General features: G+C 36.1%; 1 protein-coding gene across 4 annotated transcripts in view; it reads left to right on the forward strand.

Annotated features, from left to right (window-relative positions):
* The window catches only part of RSU1 (Ras suppressor protein 1), a 170,578-nt gene that overhangs the window by 104,344 nt on the left and 48,326 nt on the right, over positions 1-17,908 (forward strand). The window contains exon 9 of one of the 4 annotated variants that reach the window (XM_081143588.1): positions 10,010-11,573. The exons of the other annotated variants lie outside the window; for them this stretch is intronic. Coding sequence (XP_080999714.1) covers position 10,010 — 1 coding nt within the window. The 3' untranslated portion in view covers positions 10,011-11,573. Of the gene's footprint in view, positions 1-10,009; positions 11,574-17,908 lie in introns of those variants that run through there. 4 annotated transcript variants of the gene reach the window in all.

A 17,908-nucleotide genomic window follows, 5' to 3' on the forward strand; every position in this document is an offset into this window, starting at 1 on the left:
GTGGTAAGCCTGAAACAAGCTGCCACTGCCCATGGCTCCCCTGGTTGCAAGTCTTGTGGTGTCCCCTCGGAAGGAAGAAGGGGGAAGAAGATGGTACTGGTGTGCTCCCCTGGTGGGGAGTGCACACTGGGTCCTTGGTCCTGAAGATATTTATCTCTTTCTTGCAGGTGGAAATCTTAGGGGAGGTCTCAGGGGAGTGTCTTAATAGAATATTCATCAGCTTCCCAGGTGTGCTTTTTTGGGATCCTGGTCTCCCCTGGTTGGCTGGTGCCAGGGCAGGGGATCATTAGTCAATGTAGTTGGTCCTGAGGCAGCCATAGTGCCATTTGTCTGTTTTTGCTGCTTATCTGGGCCTGGAGCTAAAATACAACTGAGACCTAGATATTAAATTTAGGGAGGAAACACTCAGGGGGTCTAGACCTCATTACCAGCGATTTGCTAGGGGAGGATAGGTTACCCTGGGGACAAGGTTCTTGTTTGCCCAGTTTTGCCCAGGCAAAGCATATGGGCCTTTCTACCCTGGTGAGTTTTTGTACCCGAGTTTTCTGTACCTGGCCTCTGCTTGTGTCTGTCTAACATTGAGTGGATATACCACAATTTGTTTATCCAGTTGGCTGTCGATGGGCCTTTGGGTTAGTTCTAGTTTGGGGTTATTATAAATAAAACATCTGTGAGCTTTTGTATGAAGTCTTTAACATGTACTGTCACTGTAAATACCTAGGAATGGAATGGTATATCATATAGAAGGTACAGTTCCTCCACATTCTTAGTTTTGTTAAATTTTATTTGTTATATGTTCTCATATTGTCTTAATTTACATTTAGCTGATAAGTAATGATGTTGAGCTTTTACCACCCTTGTATCTTCTATAGTGACAATTTTGTTCCAGTCTGTTTTATTGAATAATTTATTCTCTTACTGCCTTGAGATTTTTTTTTTTATGTTCTATATACAAATCTTTTATCAGAGGTATGCTTTGCAAAGCTTTCTCTCTCTGATTTGTCTTTTCATTCTCCTAGCAGTGTCTTTTGAAGGGTAAAACTTTTTAATTTTGTTGAAGTGCAGTTAATCAATTTGTTCTTTTATGGATTGTGCTTTTGATGTCATTTCTAAGTAATGTTTGCCTAATTCAAGTTTCTAAGAATTTCTCCTGTGTTTTTGTCCAGGAACTTTATAGTTTTGGGTTTGATATTTAGGGCTATGATGAATTTGGAGTTAATTTTTGTGTATGGTTTAAGGTATAGATCAAAGTTTATATTTTTTGCTTATAAAATCCAATTATTTTTGTACCATTTGGCTGCACCTTCGTTGATATTGTTGCTTAAGTTTCCTATATCCATACTGATTTTCTGTCTACTTGTTCTATCAGTTATTGAGAGAAGGGTATTGCAATCTCAAACTATAATTATGGATTTATCTATTTCTCTTTTCCATTCTATCAGTTTGTTTTTCATATTTTGAAGCTCTATAAGTATATCCATAAATATTGAGGCTTGTTTATGTACTCTTTATTAATTGACCTTTTCTTTGTTATGAAGTGAAATTCCCTAACCTAATAATGGTCTTTGGCTAGAATCCTTTGTCAAATATTAATATAGCTACCCATCTTTATTTGGATTAATGTTAGCATTTTCCATTCATCTGCTTTTAATGTATTATATCTTTATATTAAAGTGGGGTTTTTATAGGCAGCATATAGCTGTTTGGTCTTGCTTTTCCATCTCCTCTGACAATCTCTGTCTTTTAATTGGAGTATTTTGACCATTTACATTTAACCTGATTAGTGATATGGCTAAATTTTAATCTATCCCCTTACTATTTTTTTTTTCTATTTTGTTCATTCTGTTCTTTTCCTTTTCTTCTTTTATGCCTTTTAGATTGTGAATTAAATTAGGACATCATTTTGTCTCCTTTGTTGGTTTAGTAGCTATACTTACTTTTATTTTCTAATTTTAATGTATGTCTGGGGTTTATAGCTTACATCTTGATATTTCACAGTGACATTATGCTACCTCACATATAGTGTAGGAGCCTTAAAGTGATGTATTTTTATTTGTCCTCTTCATGGTTTCATGCTTCTGTTGTCATAAATTTACTTCTAATGTTATAAACTCCACATTACATTTTTATTATTTTTATTTTAACAGTGAAATATCTTTATTAGAAATAAAAATAAAAATAAAGCATCTATATATTTTGTTATGTATCTACTACTTTTGGTGCTTGTCATTTCTTTGGGTAGATCCATATTTCTGGCCAGTATAATTTTTCTTATAGCAGAAGGGCTTCCTTTAACTTCTCTTGTCATGTAACTCTACCATGTGTGAATTCTTTCTGATTTTATATATATGCAAAACTCTTTATCCCACCTCTGTTTTTTAAAGATATTTTCACTGGCTATAGACTCTTGGAAAGACAGTTTTTATCTTTCCATACATTAAATATTTTTTTCCACTCTTTTCTCGCTTGCATTGTTTCTGACAAGAAATTTGCTGTATTTTTGTCTTTGTTCCTTTGTCTGCAGCCCTTTTCTCACAATGACTGCTTGAAAGATTTTCTCTTTTTCTCAGGTTTTGAGCACTTGATGTAATGTGCCTTAGTGTAGTTTTCCTCATATTCTTGTGTGTGTGTGTGTGTGTTTGGGGTTCGTTTTGCTTCTTGGATCTGTGGATTTTAAGTTTTCATTAAATATGAAAAATTTCAGACATTCTTCCAGATATTTTTTTCTAGACTCCCCCCCCCCCCCCATTTTTCACCTTTCTTTTTGGGACTCCATCTATGCATGTTTCAGCCTCTTGTAGTTGTTCCACTCATTGATGTTCTATTTACTTGTTCAGTCCTATTTTCTCTCTGAGTTTTATTTTAGATCATTTCTGTTACTTTTTTTAAAAATTCACTAATCTTTTTATTCTGTACATTTTCATCTCATAATTATTTTGGGTCTCTTCTATGTCATTTAACAATCAGGTTACTGATTAACTCTAGAGAAAGGGAGGAGATTTCAGGGAGAGGGGCTCCACCTCATTCTTTTTAGTGTCCCAGGTGATGGTTACATGGCCATTCATTTTGAAATTCTTGTTAGTTAAATGAACATATATATTTAATGCACTTTTTGGTAATGGTTGTATTTTCAGTGTAAAAAATGTTTCAAGCAACTTGAAAATACATAAATTTGGTTATATATTCTATTGGATTAAACTCTTGAGAAAAGAATTACAAAAAATAACTGTTTTTAGATATATTATTAGTAATAACATTTTTATTGTTTTTGAAATAGTTGCATATGTATTATAATATGAAGCAAATAGATAATTATGTTAATGTCCTTAGGGACTAAGATTTCAGCAAAAGAAAGAGAAAATAAAAATTAGAGAAGTTAATTAAATCTTAAAATCTTAAATTTGAATTTGAAAAGCAGTAACAATTTGTGATGTATTTTTTCCTTTAAAAAATTTTTTCTTGTTCTGCACCAAAGAAGCCTTGAAAAAAATGACCAACACAGTAGCAATGAGCACCTGTATATGCTGGATTTTTTTTTTAAATATGTTTTTATTGATTTCAGAGAGAGGAAGGAAGGAAGAGGGAGAGAGAGATGGAAGAAACATCAGTGATGAGAGTCATTGATCAGCTGCCTCCTGCATGAACCCAGGCATGTGCCCTGACCGGGAATCGAACCTGTGAGCTCCTGGTTCATGGGTTGATGCTCAACCACTGAGCCACGCCGGCCAGGTTACCCTGGATCATTTTTGTAAATACCACTTCCCACTATGAGAACTTTGAGATCTTTAGAAAAATGGCTAATTCCAGGTCTCTGTCAGGAGCTTGAAATATCTTGTCAATTCAGAAAGCAAGAAAGCTGTCAAAGACTGTGTCAGAAGAACTCAGGGTGCCAACTTTAAAGATGTTTCATTGGCCAAAAATGGGACACTTTGGTGATTATCAGTAAGAATAATAACTAAAATGTTAAAACACTTTCCAATGTGCTTTTAGAAAAGTTCATTCAAACAAACAAGGTGTAAAAAACATTTTTTTCAGATAATCAGGAAATTTGAATACTGAACATTTGACAATAATAAGGAATTAATAATTTTTATGTGTGATAATAGTTTGTGGCTATATACTTAAATGTTTATGGATGAATTAATATAATTTCTGGGATTTGCTTTAGAACAATTTAGTGGGAGTGGGAGAGGCAGGTTAAAGTGAAAATAAATGAAACAGGACATGCCCTGAATGGATAATTTTTGGAGCTGATGTTGGGTACATGAGGAGTTATATTGCTCTTTTGACTTGTGTATGGGTGAAATTTTCCCAAATAATGTTAAAAATATTTTAAATGTAATGAGAAAATTAACAGCATGTCTACCATGGAATTGTGAGGAAAGTGTCTGTAAAGCCATCACATTACTTGACCTTAAAAAAGAAAATAAAAATAGCTCAGATCCCATGCACTCCACCCCAAAACCTCCCCCTCCCCCAAGCTATAAAAGATTCTTTCATTTCAGCACAGTGTGGAGCTGAAAGTCCCTGCGGAGCTATCCATGGTGCTGACCGATGTTGACCAAGGACACACTAGAAGAAAGGGTAGGAGGCAAGGCAGGGTGGCATGAAAGATAAGTTTTGTCTCCTATAGACAGAATATGACGTTTCTGAATACTCCTAGAGGGAGAGATGTCTAGTAGAGAAGAGGTTTCATGGGACAGGATTCAGAAAGTCCCTAAGTTCTCCCAGGGCTTTGACTAGCCACCTGCCTGCCAGCCCTAGATTGATGTGTAGCCCAAGACAGACAGCAATAGACTGATCTACTGCTGGGCTTTTTGCTTTGAATAAGATATCAGCTCATCAGTTCATGTCTATATGTCTGCATTGCTAGCTGAGTTGAGGAAATTGTTAGAGGTTAAGTGCCTATATTTTGGATCTTACCAATGAATAAGAAGGAGTCCAGTTATATATCAAGCATGGGGAACATTGGGTAGATTCTATTTCTTTTCCTTTTAGGTACCAGGCCAAATCTTCTAGCCCCTATGCTCTCCTCTTTAATTTAAAATGTATCACAATTATCCTACTTAGTTGCGCTCCAGCATAGGTAATGGGAAGCAAACATTCACCTGGGTCAGCTTTAGAAACCAATTTATTGCCAGTCTGGCATGGTTTAGTGGTTGAGCATCGACCCATGAACTAGGTCACAGTTCTATTCCCGGCCAAGGCACATGCCCAGGTTTCAGGCTCAATCCCCAGTAGGGGCATGCTGGAGGCAGCCAGTCAATGACTCATCACTGATGTTTCTATCTCTCTCTCACTGTCCCTTCCATTCCCTTCCTCTCTCTGATACCAATTTTTAAAAAATATTTTTAAAAAACCAATATATTGGTTCATATTATGCAGCCCTGAAGAGAAATTGCTTTATCTACATCTTAGTTTTATATTTTAAAATTTTGACCTAGAAATTATTTGTGTGTAGGCTGTACTTTTTAGGGGTCTTTGGCAGTCAGTCTGTGAGGAAATACATGCTGGCCGCCATTAAATACCAGCACTTTTGCTTTGTTCTGGTGGCTGGTGTATAAGCAGGAATGAAGATGAAGAAATAGTGGCTTTTGTGAGTACAATGTCACCTTTAGGCGGAGGGTTTTCTCTCTAATGAGCTGGGAAGAAGACATTGGCTTTCCTTAGGTGGGTAAAGTAGCAAAACACTGGAAGATCAGCAGCTTGTGGAAATTCCAAAATGGAAGTTAATGAAAAATGGTTAAAAAGCGATGTCGTGCTTGGGGGAGGAGGGATAAGTTTCAAGAAGACACTACAAGGGAACTTGCAGCTCTGTTTCAGAGCAAGGCAGGCCTGGGTTGGCATCACAGCTCCACAGGCTGGGCGGCCACGTTATTTAAATGCTTTGAATCTTTTCCCCCGTCTGTAACATTTGAAGGACTGCAGGATTATGGGCCACACTCTGAATAACCCTGGCCTAACGTGTGGTTATTGAAAATAGGCTCTGACCGTGCCAGCGCCTCTCAATTTTGAATTTTGTGTCACTGTTCATCTTAAACAATAGACATTTCCAAATACTTCCAATCGACTAGAGGTTGAAGTAGTGAGGCTTGAACTCCTCCAAAAAGCAGTACACAAAAGTGTGGAGAAAAAGTACATGCCTCTCAGTGAGTTGACAATATCTTACAGCCATAAATATGTGAAATGTTATATCAGCAGTTTGCTTAATTTAAACTTGTATCCACCCATCTTTGTATACAGCAAGCCCTTAGATAGGACATAGCTGCCTGGAATCATGTCGATAGACAATACTCCTGAAACAGAAAATTGACATTACAGTTGGAGAAGTGTAAACCTCCTTCAGAGGCAGAAAATGAGGTCACTGCAGTGTGATTTCTTTTATTTACAGATGTAGGAAAGTTAATAATGAGGGAGATCAGAGCAAGAGGAGTAGAAAAGAGATAAAATGGGAATGTTCTTAAAATTTGCCCCTGAGAACCTTTTGGCTCCATTTAGAACCATGGAAAGGAGTAAAACGTGTGCAATGAAAGTCTATTTCAAATGTTTTGTTCTGTTGTGTCCAAATTTTATAGACTTACAAACATCATAAAACCATAGAAATAAATCTAATTTTACTCCTTATTTTTTTGATGTTGAAGTTCCCAAAGTAGTTAAGTGATCTAGGATAACCTGGCTAATTAACATCATATTGTGTTCACAGAACCTTTGCAGACAGTAGTAATGCATTTCCATTATCTGATACCTTGTTCTACCCAACATCTGTCCTCCCCCAGTGATTCCCACTGTCCTGCAGATTTTAGATTATTTCTCACTTTCTCTAAGGGATCTACCCTTCCTGATCACTTCCCCCACCCCTCATCAAGGTCAAATAATAGTAGAAATCAGCCACAATTGTTTATTCAACACTTATTTAATCATCATAACAACTCTATGTAAAGTAGATACTCTTGTATCCCCATTTTATAGAAGGAGAAACTGAGATTCGAGGAGGTTAAGTAACGTGCTCAGGGTTACAGTTAATATGCTGTAGAGCCAGGATTCAAACCCAGGTATTCTCGCTGCAAAATCTCAGCTCAGCTCACCACAGTTATCTGTTACCAGAATAGCTTGTTACCTTGTATCTCTTAGCACTTATTGCTCTTAATGTTGTATTCATTTGTGTGGTTATATAATACATTTCTTCCTACTAGATTGTAACCTTCAGGAGGGTTCAGATCATGTATCATTTGATTTATCATTTTTGCTTGGTTCCCAGGTGCCTAAAATCTAGCAGGGTCATTACATGTATTTTTCATATGTAAAATGGAGTTAATACTACATTTTATGGTATTATTCGTTCTAATTGCATTGTACTGTAGTACCACTGCATAGAGTACTACAATACAGTTGCATTGGTATGAGAACTAATGCACACAAAGTGCTCACTAGTTCAAGTCACTTAGTAAGAGCTCAGTAAATGCAGGGCTATGATCATAATAGTGGTAACTTAAGACCACAAGACATCATCTCTACTCAAGTGTTTAGTGCTCTTTATTTTTATTCTCTACTCCTTTTTATACGTATAATGAACATAGTTTAAAAAGTGAGTCTTAGAAAATATATTGTTTTCTAGAGCTGATTTTCTAACTAGATAGGCAGATAAAGCACAAGTTTCATCCTTGGCGAGTATTGGTATCATCCTTGAGTCCAAGACAGATCCAGAGTCTTTATGATGTAGTGGTGATTAACAGATAACTTTCTGAACCAGTTTCCTGAGCATGGACCATTAGGAAAGGCTAGAGTAAGTTTTTTCAAATCAACACATTCTTTGAGAGTAGATGTATGTCCTCATTACATTGGCAGCAGATGAGTGCTTGCTTCTTTAGCCTTCCTTTGGGTTTTTAGGTGCATTTGTTTTTACATGTTTTCCATCTCTTCCCGTATATATTTTGTATGGTGCAGATAGCATTTATTATTTCAGATCATATTCTTGATGTTCAGCAGTGTTATTTTTAGGGTCTAGAGATGCATTTGGCAAGTGGTCAGCAATGCATTCTAGAATATAGATTCTAGCTGTAGAATAAAAACTGAGCTATAAAATTAATCTGTACAGTAGTCACAGGTAAATAGTACAGAGATCAAAATTAATCTTAAAGCACAAGACAAAATGCAGATATCTTAGAATCAAAAACAGTAGTATTAATGAAAGAGACGATTAATTATTTAATTCCAGGGATAGACACATTATAGTCTAAAAAGATATTTCAAGTTCACAACTGATTAGCTATGTTATGTGGCAGAATGCCAGCTTTGCGTATTTATTAAAATAACCACATAGCTGCTGAGATGAACTGTTGGGTTCTTATTCCTTTACCCAGTGTTTTATCTTGTCCATTTTATCATGCCCCTGTAACAGAAATTTGCCTGAAATTTAGAGTGATCCATGGAATATTTTCAGTATCAGTGTCTCCTAAATATATATTTTATCATTTCCATTTTGCCTAATATAATCTTTTACATAGGTTTAAAGAAATCAACTATCTCTATAGAAAAATTATAGATTTTTTTCTTTAGGGAATAAATTTTAGACAAAAATCTTTATTCAGTATTATGTTATTATAAATCATTAATATTTAGGGATCAAAATATTCCTGGTACCTAAAAATTTGGTATGAATTCTTTGGAATAGTGGAGAAATAGTGGAAGTTCATGATCTTTATGTGGGTTTTATGAAGAACTGTGTTTGCTTTTGGTGTTGAGTATGTAACGTGTTGCTGTGGTCAGTGTAACAGTGTGGTTGGCATGGTGAGTTCTAGAGCCAGACTGCCTTCAGCTCATACCTTAAGTTCACCACTTGTTATTGACTTTATTTTACTTTTGAGCATCGATGATCTCATCTGTAAAATTGAATGATACTGTGTGCCTTAGAGGGCTGTTAGGGAAGTGTCTGCAATATAAAGCAATAGAGTCCTAAGAACTGGGTACGGCACATAGTAAGCACTCAATGAATATCAGGTGCTGTAAATGTTAACATATCATAAAATGCCACAGAAAAGTATGGACTGGGGTTTAGCAAGAATATACAGTAAAGAGATGTTTACTCCTGTAACATATCTCTAAACTGGTAAAAAGGTAAAAACTTAGATCATGTTAGGAAAGAAGAATAGATGCAACTTTTAAAAGTAGAATATGAATTATACTACTTTTAAAAGTATGGACTGGGGTTTAGCAAGAATATACAGTAAAGAGATGTTTACTCCTGTAACATATCTCTAAACTGGTAAAAAGGTAAAAACTTAGATCATGTTAGGAAAGAAGAATAGATGCAACTTTTAAAAGTAGAATATGAATTATAATGCACTAGAGTTCAAAGAAATCTTAGATAATCTGGATTAATGCCCTGTCTTTACATGGGTGGGAAGTGCAGCTCCAGAAGATTTAAGTGAACTCCTAGGGTTGCCCAGCAAGGACTGCAGACTCTAACTCATGTCTCCTCGGTCAGTGTCTAGCCTCTGTCTAATTACAGCACCCACTTAACAGGAAACATTCACTGCACCCCTCCCAGATGTGGTCATGGTTTTAGGAACTAAGTGTATGGCATCTTATTCGGTATATAACAGTTCCTTGCTCCTTGTGGTTTGGTGTCCTAGTGACTATTAATCCTCTAGAAGTCCCATTTTATGCAGAAAATGGTTCATTCAGTGAACATGAGCAGCTCCGTCTGAATGCCCCAGCGGGACAGCAGCTGTAGCTCTGGGGAGAGTACAAGAAAGGGAACATTTGTGAAGTCTAGAATTTCCCTTAAGACCTCATAAACTTTTGAAACTAAAACGAAGCCTTCTTCCTTATAAAATAGAGTCATGTGTTCAAGGAGATGAATTCGATGATCCAGAGCTATAGTTCAGTGGGTTCTATAAAATACTCAATAAAAGTCAGTGTATGTACCATAAACAGTGTTCATGGAGGCAGATTTAACCCCAGCCTCTGTGATTTCCAGAGTGACTAGTAACTGAACTCTTCTTTGCAGGTGGCCTATGACCCATCACTTCCCCAGTTGACTCCACTGCCACCTGAATGCTCTCTCCTAGAAGTATTAACCCACTGTCTCTGGGGCCAGCCTTCTACCAAAGGGGAAAATGAAAGCAGATAGTTTCATCCTGTTTACAACATGAGCTTAGGAGCCTCCCTTCGGGCTGGGCTACATTTTGTATGTGTTGTTGAAGTGAAAAGATTGTCGTCACACCAGTTGTTAAGTGTGCTGAGTGGACTCCTGTATTTTCATGGGGACCACGTGTGAAAATAAGAAAGACCAATGGTGACCTTTGCATATGGACAACACAGGCAGTTGTCCTGCTTGGTGAGTGGCGATTTTTGCCACCTTCCTGGTTGTCAGCAAATGCCTCCCAGCTCACCAGCCTCCTGTACTGCACAATGGCAGAGCTAATGGTCCCCGCCTTGCTCCACCGAGCCCTGTTGAGGCTTAATTGGGGAATATTTTTAACCCATTATCAAGAGCATTAGGAGGAAATGTTCAAAGAGTCTTGCACCTCTTTCCATTTAAGAAAACAGATATATCCAAACAAGCAAATTACACCCTTAAATAGTAATCCATCTTTATTTTCAGTTCGTACATCTTTCCAAGATTGTCTTCTCTCTGATGCACAAAAGGAGCAGAACAAATGAGAATGGTACAAATGAGTCTCCCTCCTGGTGTACATGCTCACGTAGCGCCCCATGTTTAGAACAGGATGACTTTGAATGGACCATCCTGAATACATTTTCAGAACGGTGGTGAGCATGTCTGACAGGCTGGCCATGACTCAGATCTGGCTGCAAGATATTTAAAGTGCACAGTCCACGTGAAATGAAAGCAGCAGTCTGAAGAACATGAATGGGCTTTTCTTTACGTCATTATTTCTGTCTCTTTTCTGTTTTTATACTGAACAAATATGCTTTCATCCTTTCCAACTTAGTGGGGTTTTTTTGAAGGGTTGCTGAGAGATGTCCCAAAATTATTGTTACTACCACAGCCAATGTGTCAGTCATGGATTATAGTCAAATTTAATCTTATCTTGAACTTCAAAGAATAGTTACCTTTTGCTTGACTTCTTTGATTATTTTGTCTTGTAGTTTTTAAATGGCAGGAAAAAATTGTTTCCAGTTTTTTCTTTAATTAAAATGTATCCTTATGATTTAGTTTATGAACTATCAGAGAATGTTTAATTGAAATTTGGGAGCTCCTTTGATCTAAATACACAGAATTTTAACAGTACTCTCATTGATTGATTCCTATATTCTGGGATTTTAAAACATGTATATCAAGTCACCAAAAATATATTTTACAAGCTGTGACTAAAATTTTCCACAATTAAGACACCCAAGAATCTATTAAGAGTTAAGATGGGTTAGATTATGTACATGAAGGACAGTCAAAAAGTGACAGTATAATTTTGTTAGGAAAGTGAACATAGAGACATCTTTGTGGGATCAGTAAGAAGCTACATTGTATATTTAACAAAAATATAAGGTAACCTTTCTTTTAAGTATGTAGTAGGAGTTTTTGATGTCTCAAATAAATATTGGTTCATGAGAATTTCTAGTCTTTTGTTTCGTCAGAAATTCATCCAAAAAATTATCTAATGTTTCTCAAGAGAGGTGTTATAAATACCATGGGCACATTGGGTAAAATGGTCAATGAAAATGCTTTGTTTTAAACTTGTGAAAATAAGAATGTCAATGTGATAAATGTGTTAGATTATACCAGCTGTATGGGTGCTGTGGAATGCTTTTAGTCTAAATTTTGTAATTTACAGAAAAGCTATTATTTTAAAGTCTTTCCTGCCTGCTTGCATGGTTAACTAGTTTTAACCGTCTCTAAAAGGCACTTTAAAAAAAGAAAAAACACCCATGGGGGGTAGAGTATGGACAAAACAACAACAAAAAAGAAATGATAGTTTACAGGGACCCAATATTCTAATAGCTTCCTCAATATGAAAGATAGGTGTAGAATAAAACAGAGAAACGTGCCTATTAGAAATATTGTTGAACTTGTAAGCCAAGGTGCAAAAAGTTTGTACAGTAATTTGAAACCAAAGCAGTGTGGTAGAGAGAAGGAGTTGTGTGCAGTGATGCTGCCTACGTGAGGAATTCAGAACTTCACTGCCAGGACTAGCCCTGGGGTCTGGGGCAGGTTAGGGCCAGACGTGAAACACTCACAAAGCTAGAATGTTCACAGAGGCTGCACCCTCCGTGAAAGTCAGGGCTGGAAAAAAGTTAGCTCACCAAGCAAAGGAGCAGACAATCAATTCTGCTTTTGCTATTGCTCTAAGGGGAGTAATCATCTCTCCTGAGAGTTTTCCACTATAAGCTTATTTTGGGGTGAATGTGTCATATAACTTTATAACTCTTGCAGGGTCATGTAAACCCTAGCCTAAAAAAATTAAATAACATGGTTCTCAATCAGTCGGCCCCCTGTCACGTGGTGGAGAGACAAGCGTGAATCCTCTTTAAAGGAACACATTAGCATCCGGTTCCCTTAGATTCCTATAGATTCAGCTTATAAAAGTTACCAAACACTCAGCAAAAACAATTACCGAATAGGGAAGAACGTAACCCAAATTTTACAAGCATCATAGAGACGGTAAACATTTACCTTACGACACTGGGATACTGAGTACTGACTATAAAACAAATACATGGGAAATATATAAAGGAAAAATTGAGCAGGGCATAAGCGACCATGAAAAGTGATCAGAAAGACTTCAAAAAGAACCAAATAGAATTATAAGAATGTTAAAATATTGAAAATGGGGCATGTCAAGAACTGTAAAGCGTCTGAAATATTAACATAATACACATTTATAATTAAATTTTATAAATAAAAATAATTTTTAAAATTTTTATTTTTATTAGCTTGTTACAATTTTATGAATGCTATTTGAAGATGTGAGACTCCTAGGTGAGACACAAAGGACTTTATTACTCGGCTCAGTAAGTGGCATGAGCTCAATGTTCAAGCCAGTTCATCCTGATCCCCAAGTCCCTTGGGGATATTGCAGAGAGTGGCTCCAGTGGACCCTGGGTATGCACTGAGTTTCAGGCACACCTAAAGTCACCTGAGCTTCGGCAAGCAGTCTTTGAGAATGGCCTGTAAGCAGATATGCTCTTCATCTTGGAGAGAGACATCATCTTTACTCTCTAGGACAGTAAACTAATCTGAACCCTGCTCCACAGAGACTCTGCCTCTGTCTTCTAAGGCTCTTCCCAGTACAGATAGCCTAGAATAGTTATCCCAGAACTAAAGCTGTCAGTGCCTCTGCTCACAAAATATGCAGAAGTATGAGAGTCCTCTGGGAAATTATTTATCAGTAGTGCTGAGGCAATTTGTTTAAAGTATAAAGACAGAATTTTCCAGAAGTGTTGAAAGATTGGAATCCTCTATAGAAGGAACACACTATACCAAGCAGCATAAACAAATACATATTTAGATATACCATGATGGGACTGTGGGATTTGTATCCAGACACAAAAGAGGAGACATTAAAAGCAGCCACAGAGAAAAGGCAGTTCAAATTGACAAGCTAGTTCTATAATTATTTGGAGAAGTGAAGGGTCAAAATTAACCAAGAGAGTCCTAAGAAGAACCAGAATAGCAGAGAAGGGGGTGCTTTATTTTATAGAGACCACAGTCTATTATAAACCTATAGTAATTAAGACAGTATGGTATTAGGGTATTAGTGTAGGCATAGACAACCCAATGGAACAGGATTGAAAGCCCAAACATAATCCCATGCCTATGTGCAAACTTGACTTATGACAGGATGAGTGTTGCACATCAATGGGAAGATGATAAACTATTCAATAAATAATGCAGTTACAAGATTATACCTGTAGAGGAAAAAAATCAACCCGATTGTGACATATACCAAAAATCATTTCTAGGTGGATTAAATATTTTGACTCTAAATTACCAACAGGAAGTTTTTAAAAGAAAGGGAAAACTATGGAACTTTCAGTGAACAACAACAACAAAAGAAAAAATAAGAAAATATCTTTATGACCCCAAGCTCTTTGGGAGTCGGAGGAAGAACTGGCTGTAAACGTGATGTTGCTGAATGGTCTCCAACTGTATGTGTGGATCCAGGTTTGTCAAACTGTATCACACACATCCTGACAGTAACTGTTAAAGGACATGAGGCTGAAAATGAAGACCTAAGCAAAACCAGGGTATGTCAAGTTTGTTGTAGTCTCTTTACCAAGAATGACCTGCTGAAGAGATTTGATGCTCTGGTAGTTGAAGAACACTTTACAGTGGACACAAAAGTCTATTCCTATGCTCTGACATGGAAACATGCAAACATAAAGCCATTTGAAGGGTCCTTCCCAGAATTTAAAGACCAGCAACAATGGTCATATGGTTTTGTAAATGAGAGACCACCAGGCCTCTTTTGGTAAGACTTTGCACTCAACTTAGTTTAATGCAGATTTGAAATGAGTTTTTTATAAAATAAAAGCTACACAGAATGTAAATTAAATAAAATAAAATAAATAGGGGAAGGATTTTTTACCCCAAACACAAAAAACAAACAATAAAGGAAAAAATTTGGTAAATTCAACTACATTAAAATAAGTTTTTGATTTATCAAAGAATAGCATTAACAAATTGAAAAGACAAATCATGAATGGGAGGAATTATCTGCAACATATTTTCTGACAATGGATTAGTGTTTAAAACAGATAAAGAAATTATATGAACTCCGGCTGGCGTGGCTCAGCGGTTGAGCATCGATCTGTGATCCAGGGGATTCCTGGAGATCAAGGTTCGATTCCCGGTCAAGGCACATGCCTGGGTTGCGGCTCCGTCCCTAGCAGGAAGTGTGCAGGAGGCAGTCAGTCAGTGACTCTCTCATCATTGATGTTTCTATCTATCTCTCTCCCCCTCCTTTCCTCTCTCTGAAATCAATTAAAAAAATTTAAAAAGAAATTATATGAATAAAATAAAAGGTAAAAGCTATAAACAAGCATTTCAAAAAAACATTAATGGCTATTATTCATGAAAAATGATCAACCTCATTATTAATCAGAGACTACAAATAAAACCACAATGATGCCATTTTACAACTAACAGGTTGGTAAAATTAAAATTGGAACACTACTATTTGTGGGAAAGGATGTGGGGCCACAGGAATTCTCATGTTCTCTCAATTGCGTTCATTCAAGAACCCAAGTAGACAAATAGAATCTACCATTTCTGTTGTGTCATATATAATGAGAAAAATAATTTAGGAAATTGTTACTGTTTTTCTTCACCACCATCAAGTTATCTTTTAAACTAGAATATTCTCTGATCAAACCTTGAACCTTCAGACAAACTTGATTCATATTTTCAAGGGGAAGGAAGTGTCTGCAGAGAAAGATCCACAGCAGACCAGGTGACACCAGTTTGTATGTTTGTTTAATCTCAACCCCCAAGATTAGATCATTCAAAAGAGAACATTAAGGAATAGTCTTCTAAAATACATTGTGGTTTTATTTTCTGTTGTGATTAAATTTGAAAAGTAGCATACAAAATGAAAACACAAGATATGCAGTGGTTCGAATAAAGGAAAAGGCACTAAAATTCCTTGTGTTTGAGGTGAAGAGAAATCATGCCACAAAACCTATTATCCACCAGAAGAATCCAGTAGAGGGCCAAGTTGGGTCTCGTCCTGAGTAAGGGGAAAGGTTACAGAACCTGATTGATGACTGTGGGTACAAGAGCTGTCATAAGATGACCTTGGGACAGCTGAAGATGACTGTGGGAGAGGGAAAACAAAGAATTTCCTGCACTTTTGGTATCTCGTGGGGTAATGTGTACATACTCTTATTATTTAACAGCTTGTTTGTTAAAAATTCTTACTGTTTGAATTAAACTAGATAATCAAGGCAGTTACCAAATTAACCAGATAAGCTACAACAAGTACTAGAAGTTACCATTTCAAGGGGAAATTTCTCAGCACGGATTTGAAACTTGTCAAACTGTGTGGCAGTAGACTAGCTCTGAATCAATCAATATTTCTGCCTGGAAGTCACATAACCTCAGTGAGAGATTAATGTGGTTACTGTTGGACTCTGTTCTCCATCAGCTAAGTATGTACACTTGTCATTCATATTTTGTTTTTAGTTTGTTACACTAACAGAAAAATCTCTTCGGAATAAAGAACCAGTTTTCTGAGCATGTGAAACTATACTGTATTTGCATATTTCCAGGATTTAAAGGGTAGAGTGTTTTTCCTTGGAACATTGTTTATCTGGTTCTTCTGTTTATATGGTATTGAAACACATTATTGACAGCTACTAATATGTCTGTCTCTCATTTTGTTTCTTCTGATTGTGAATTTTGTTGATTAAATATTACCAGAAACAAGGAATTTTTTTTATTATATGATGCATTTCCAAAAAATTTTCAGTAAAATTTCTCACTTTTGTTAAAGCCACTTTCCTCCTTGAATTACATAGTGTTCATAGAAGTACATTGTAAACCGATTCTGTTAGGTGAGGTAAGTCATTCCAGTTTTACCTCAGTTAATTCAAATATGTGATTGGGCATCTCCTGGTGTACACGTGGTTGGTCATGATGCATGATGGAAAGGAATTCTGAAACTACCTAAAAATCCTTGTTTAAATACATTTATTTTATAAAACAAGCCCCTACCACCACCAGCTAAAACTTGAGCTGCAGTGGAATTCTTTAGCTGGTGTTCACTTTATTTTGCATATGAAGTAATAATTTTCTTAACAAATAAGTAAGCAAACATAAACTTAACCTCATTTACAATAACAACAATTGGGAATGACAGGGTGCTCCACAAAATATAATTGAGTAAATAATTGTTCAACAGTATGATCAAAAGCGGTGCAGCTTTTTAAAGTTGTGTTGTAAAAAACAAAGCTGTGTTGTGTAAGTCTAATGATTTGAAGAAATTTTATAACATATTATAAATGTAAAAAGCAGACAGTATACCTGTACCTCTAAGCTAATTTGTATTTTAAAAATAGCTTTAAATGATACACCTTAAATATTAATAGAAATGTTCTCAAGTGGCAGGATTGTGTTGTTTTTGTTCTTTATGTTTTCTGCTTCTCATTTTTCTCAAATTACATGCAACTTTGTAATTTATAACTTTTACTAAAAACATGTAAATGTTTATAAAAATTTCATAATTAAAAAAACTAAGGAAAAAAGGAATCTCATACTCTTGTATTTTTATTATCACAGCAGTATTCAAAATAATTATAGAATTCTCAATTATATATGCATTATTATATTACATGTATGCAAAATTATACATAATGTAATTATATAACTATGGAACACGTATACCACGTACTCTGCTAAGCCTTTATATAAGTTCTTTTATTGATTGCTCAGAATAATCTGAGGTTGACAGAAAATGTAATCATTCCTACTGTATAGATCAGCAAACTGAGGCTTTGAATAAGTTCTTTGCCCTCAGTAATGCAGCTCCTTTGAACCATTCCTTCCAAGTCAAAAGTCCATGCTTTTTAAAAATGATTAATTTTCCTCTTTTTTTTTTTTAGACAGGAGAGAGAGAAAGGGAGAGAGAGAAATCTATGTGAGAGAGAAACATCTGTTGGTTGCCTCCTGTACACATGCTGACATGGGATCAAACCTGCAACCTGGGCATGCACCTGGACCAGGAATTGAACCCAGAACCCTTTGGTGCATAGGAAACACTTCAAACAACTGAGCCACACTGGCTGGGGCACAAGTCCATGCTTTTAGTCAACACACTTTCCTTATACTTTTGGGGTTATTGTGTATTAGCAAGTTTTGCCTTGATTATCACATTTCTTGTTTTTCATTCCTCATTGTGGAAAAAGATAAAAATTTCATTTGAGAGGAAATTTTTCAGTATTGTCACAA

This window comes from Miniopterus schreibersii (genome assembly GCF_964146895.1).
Source record: "Miniopterus schreibersii genome assembly, chromosome: 1".
In the NCBI taxonomy this organism is placed as follows: domain Eukaryota; kingdom Metazoa; phylum Chordata; class Mammalia; order Chiroptera; family Miniopteridae; genus Miniopterus; species Miniopterus schreibersii.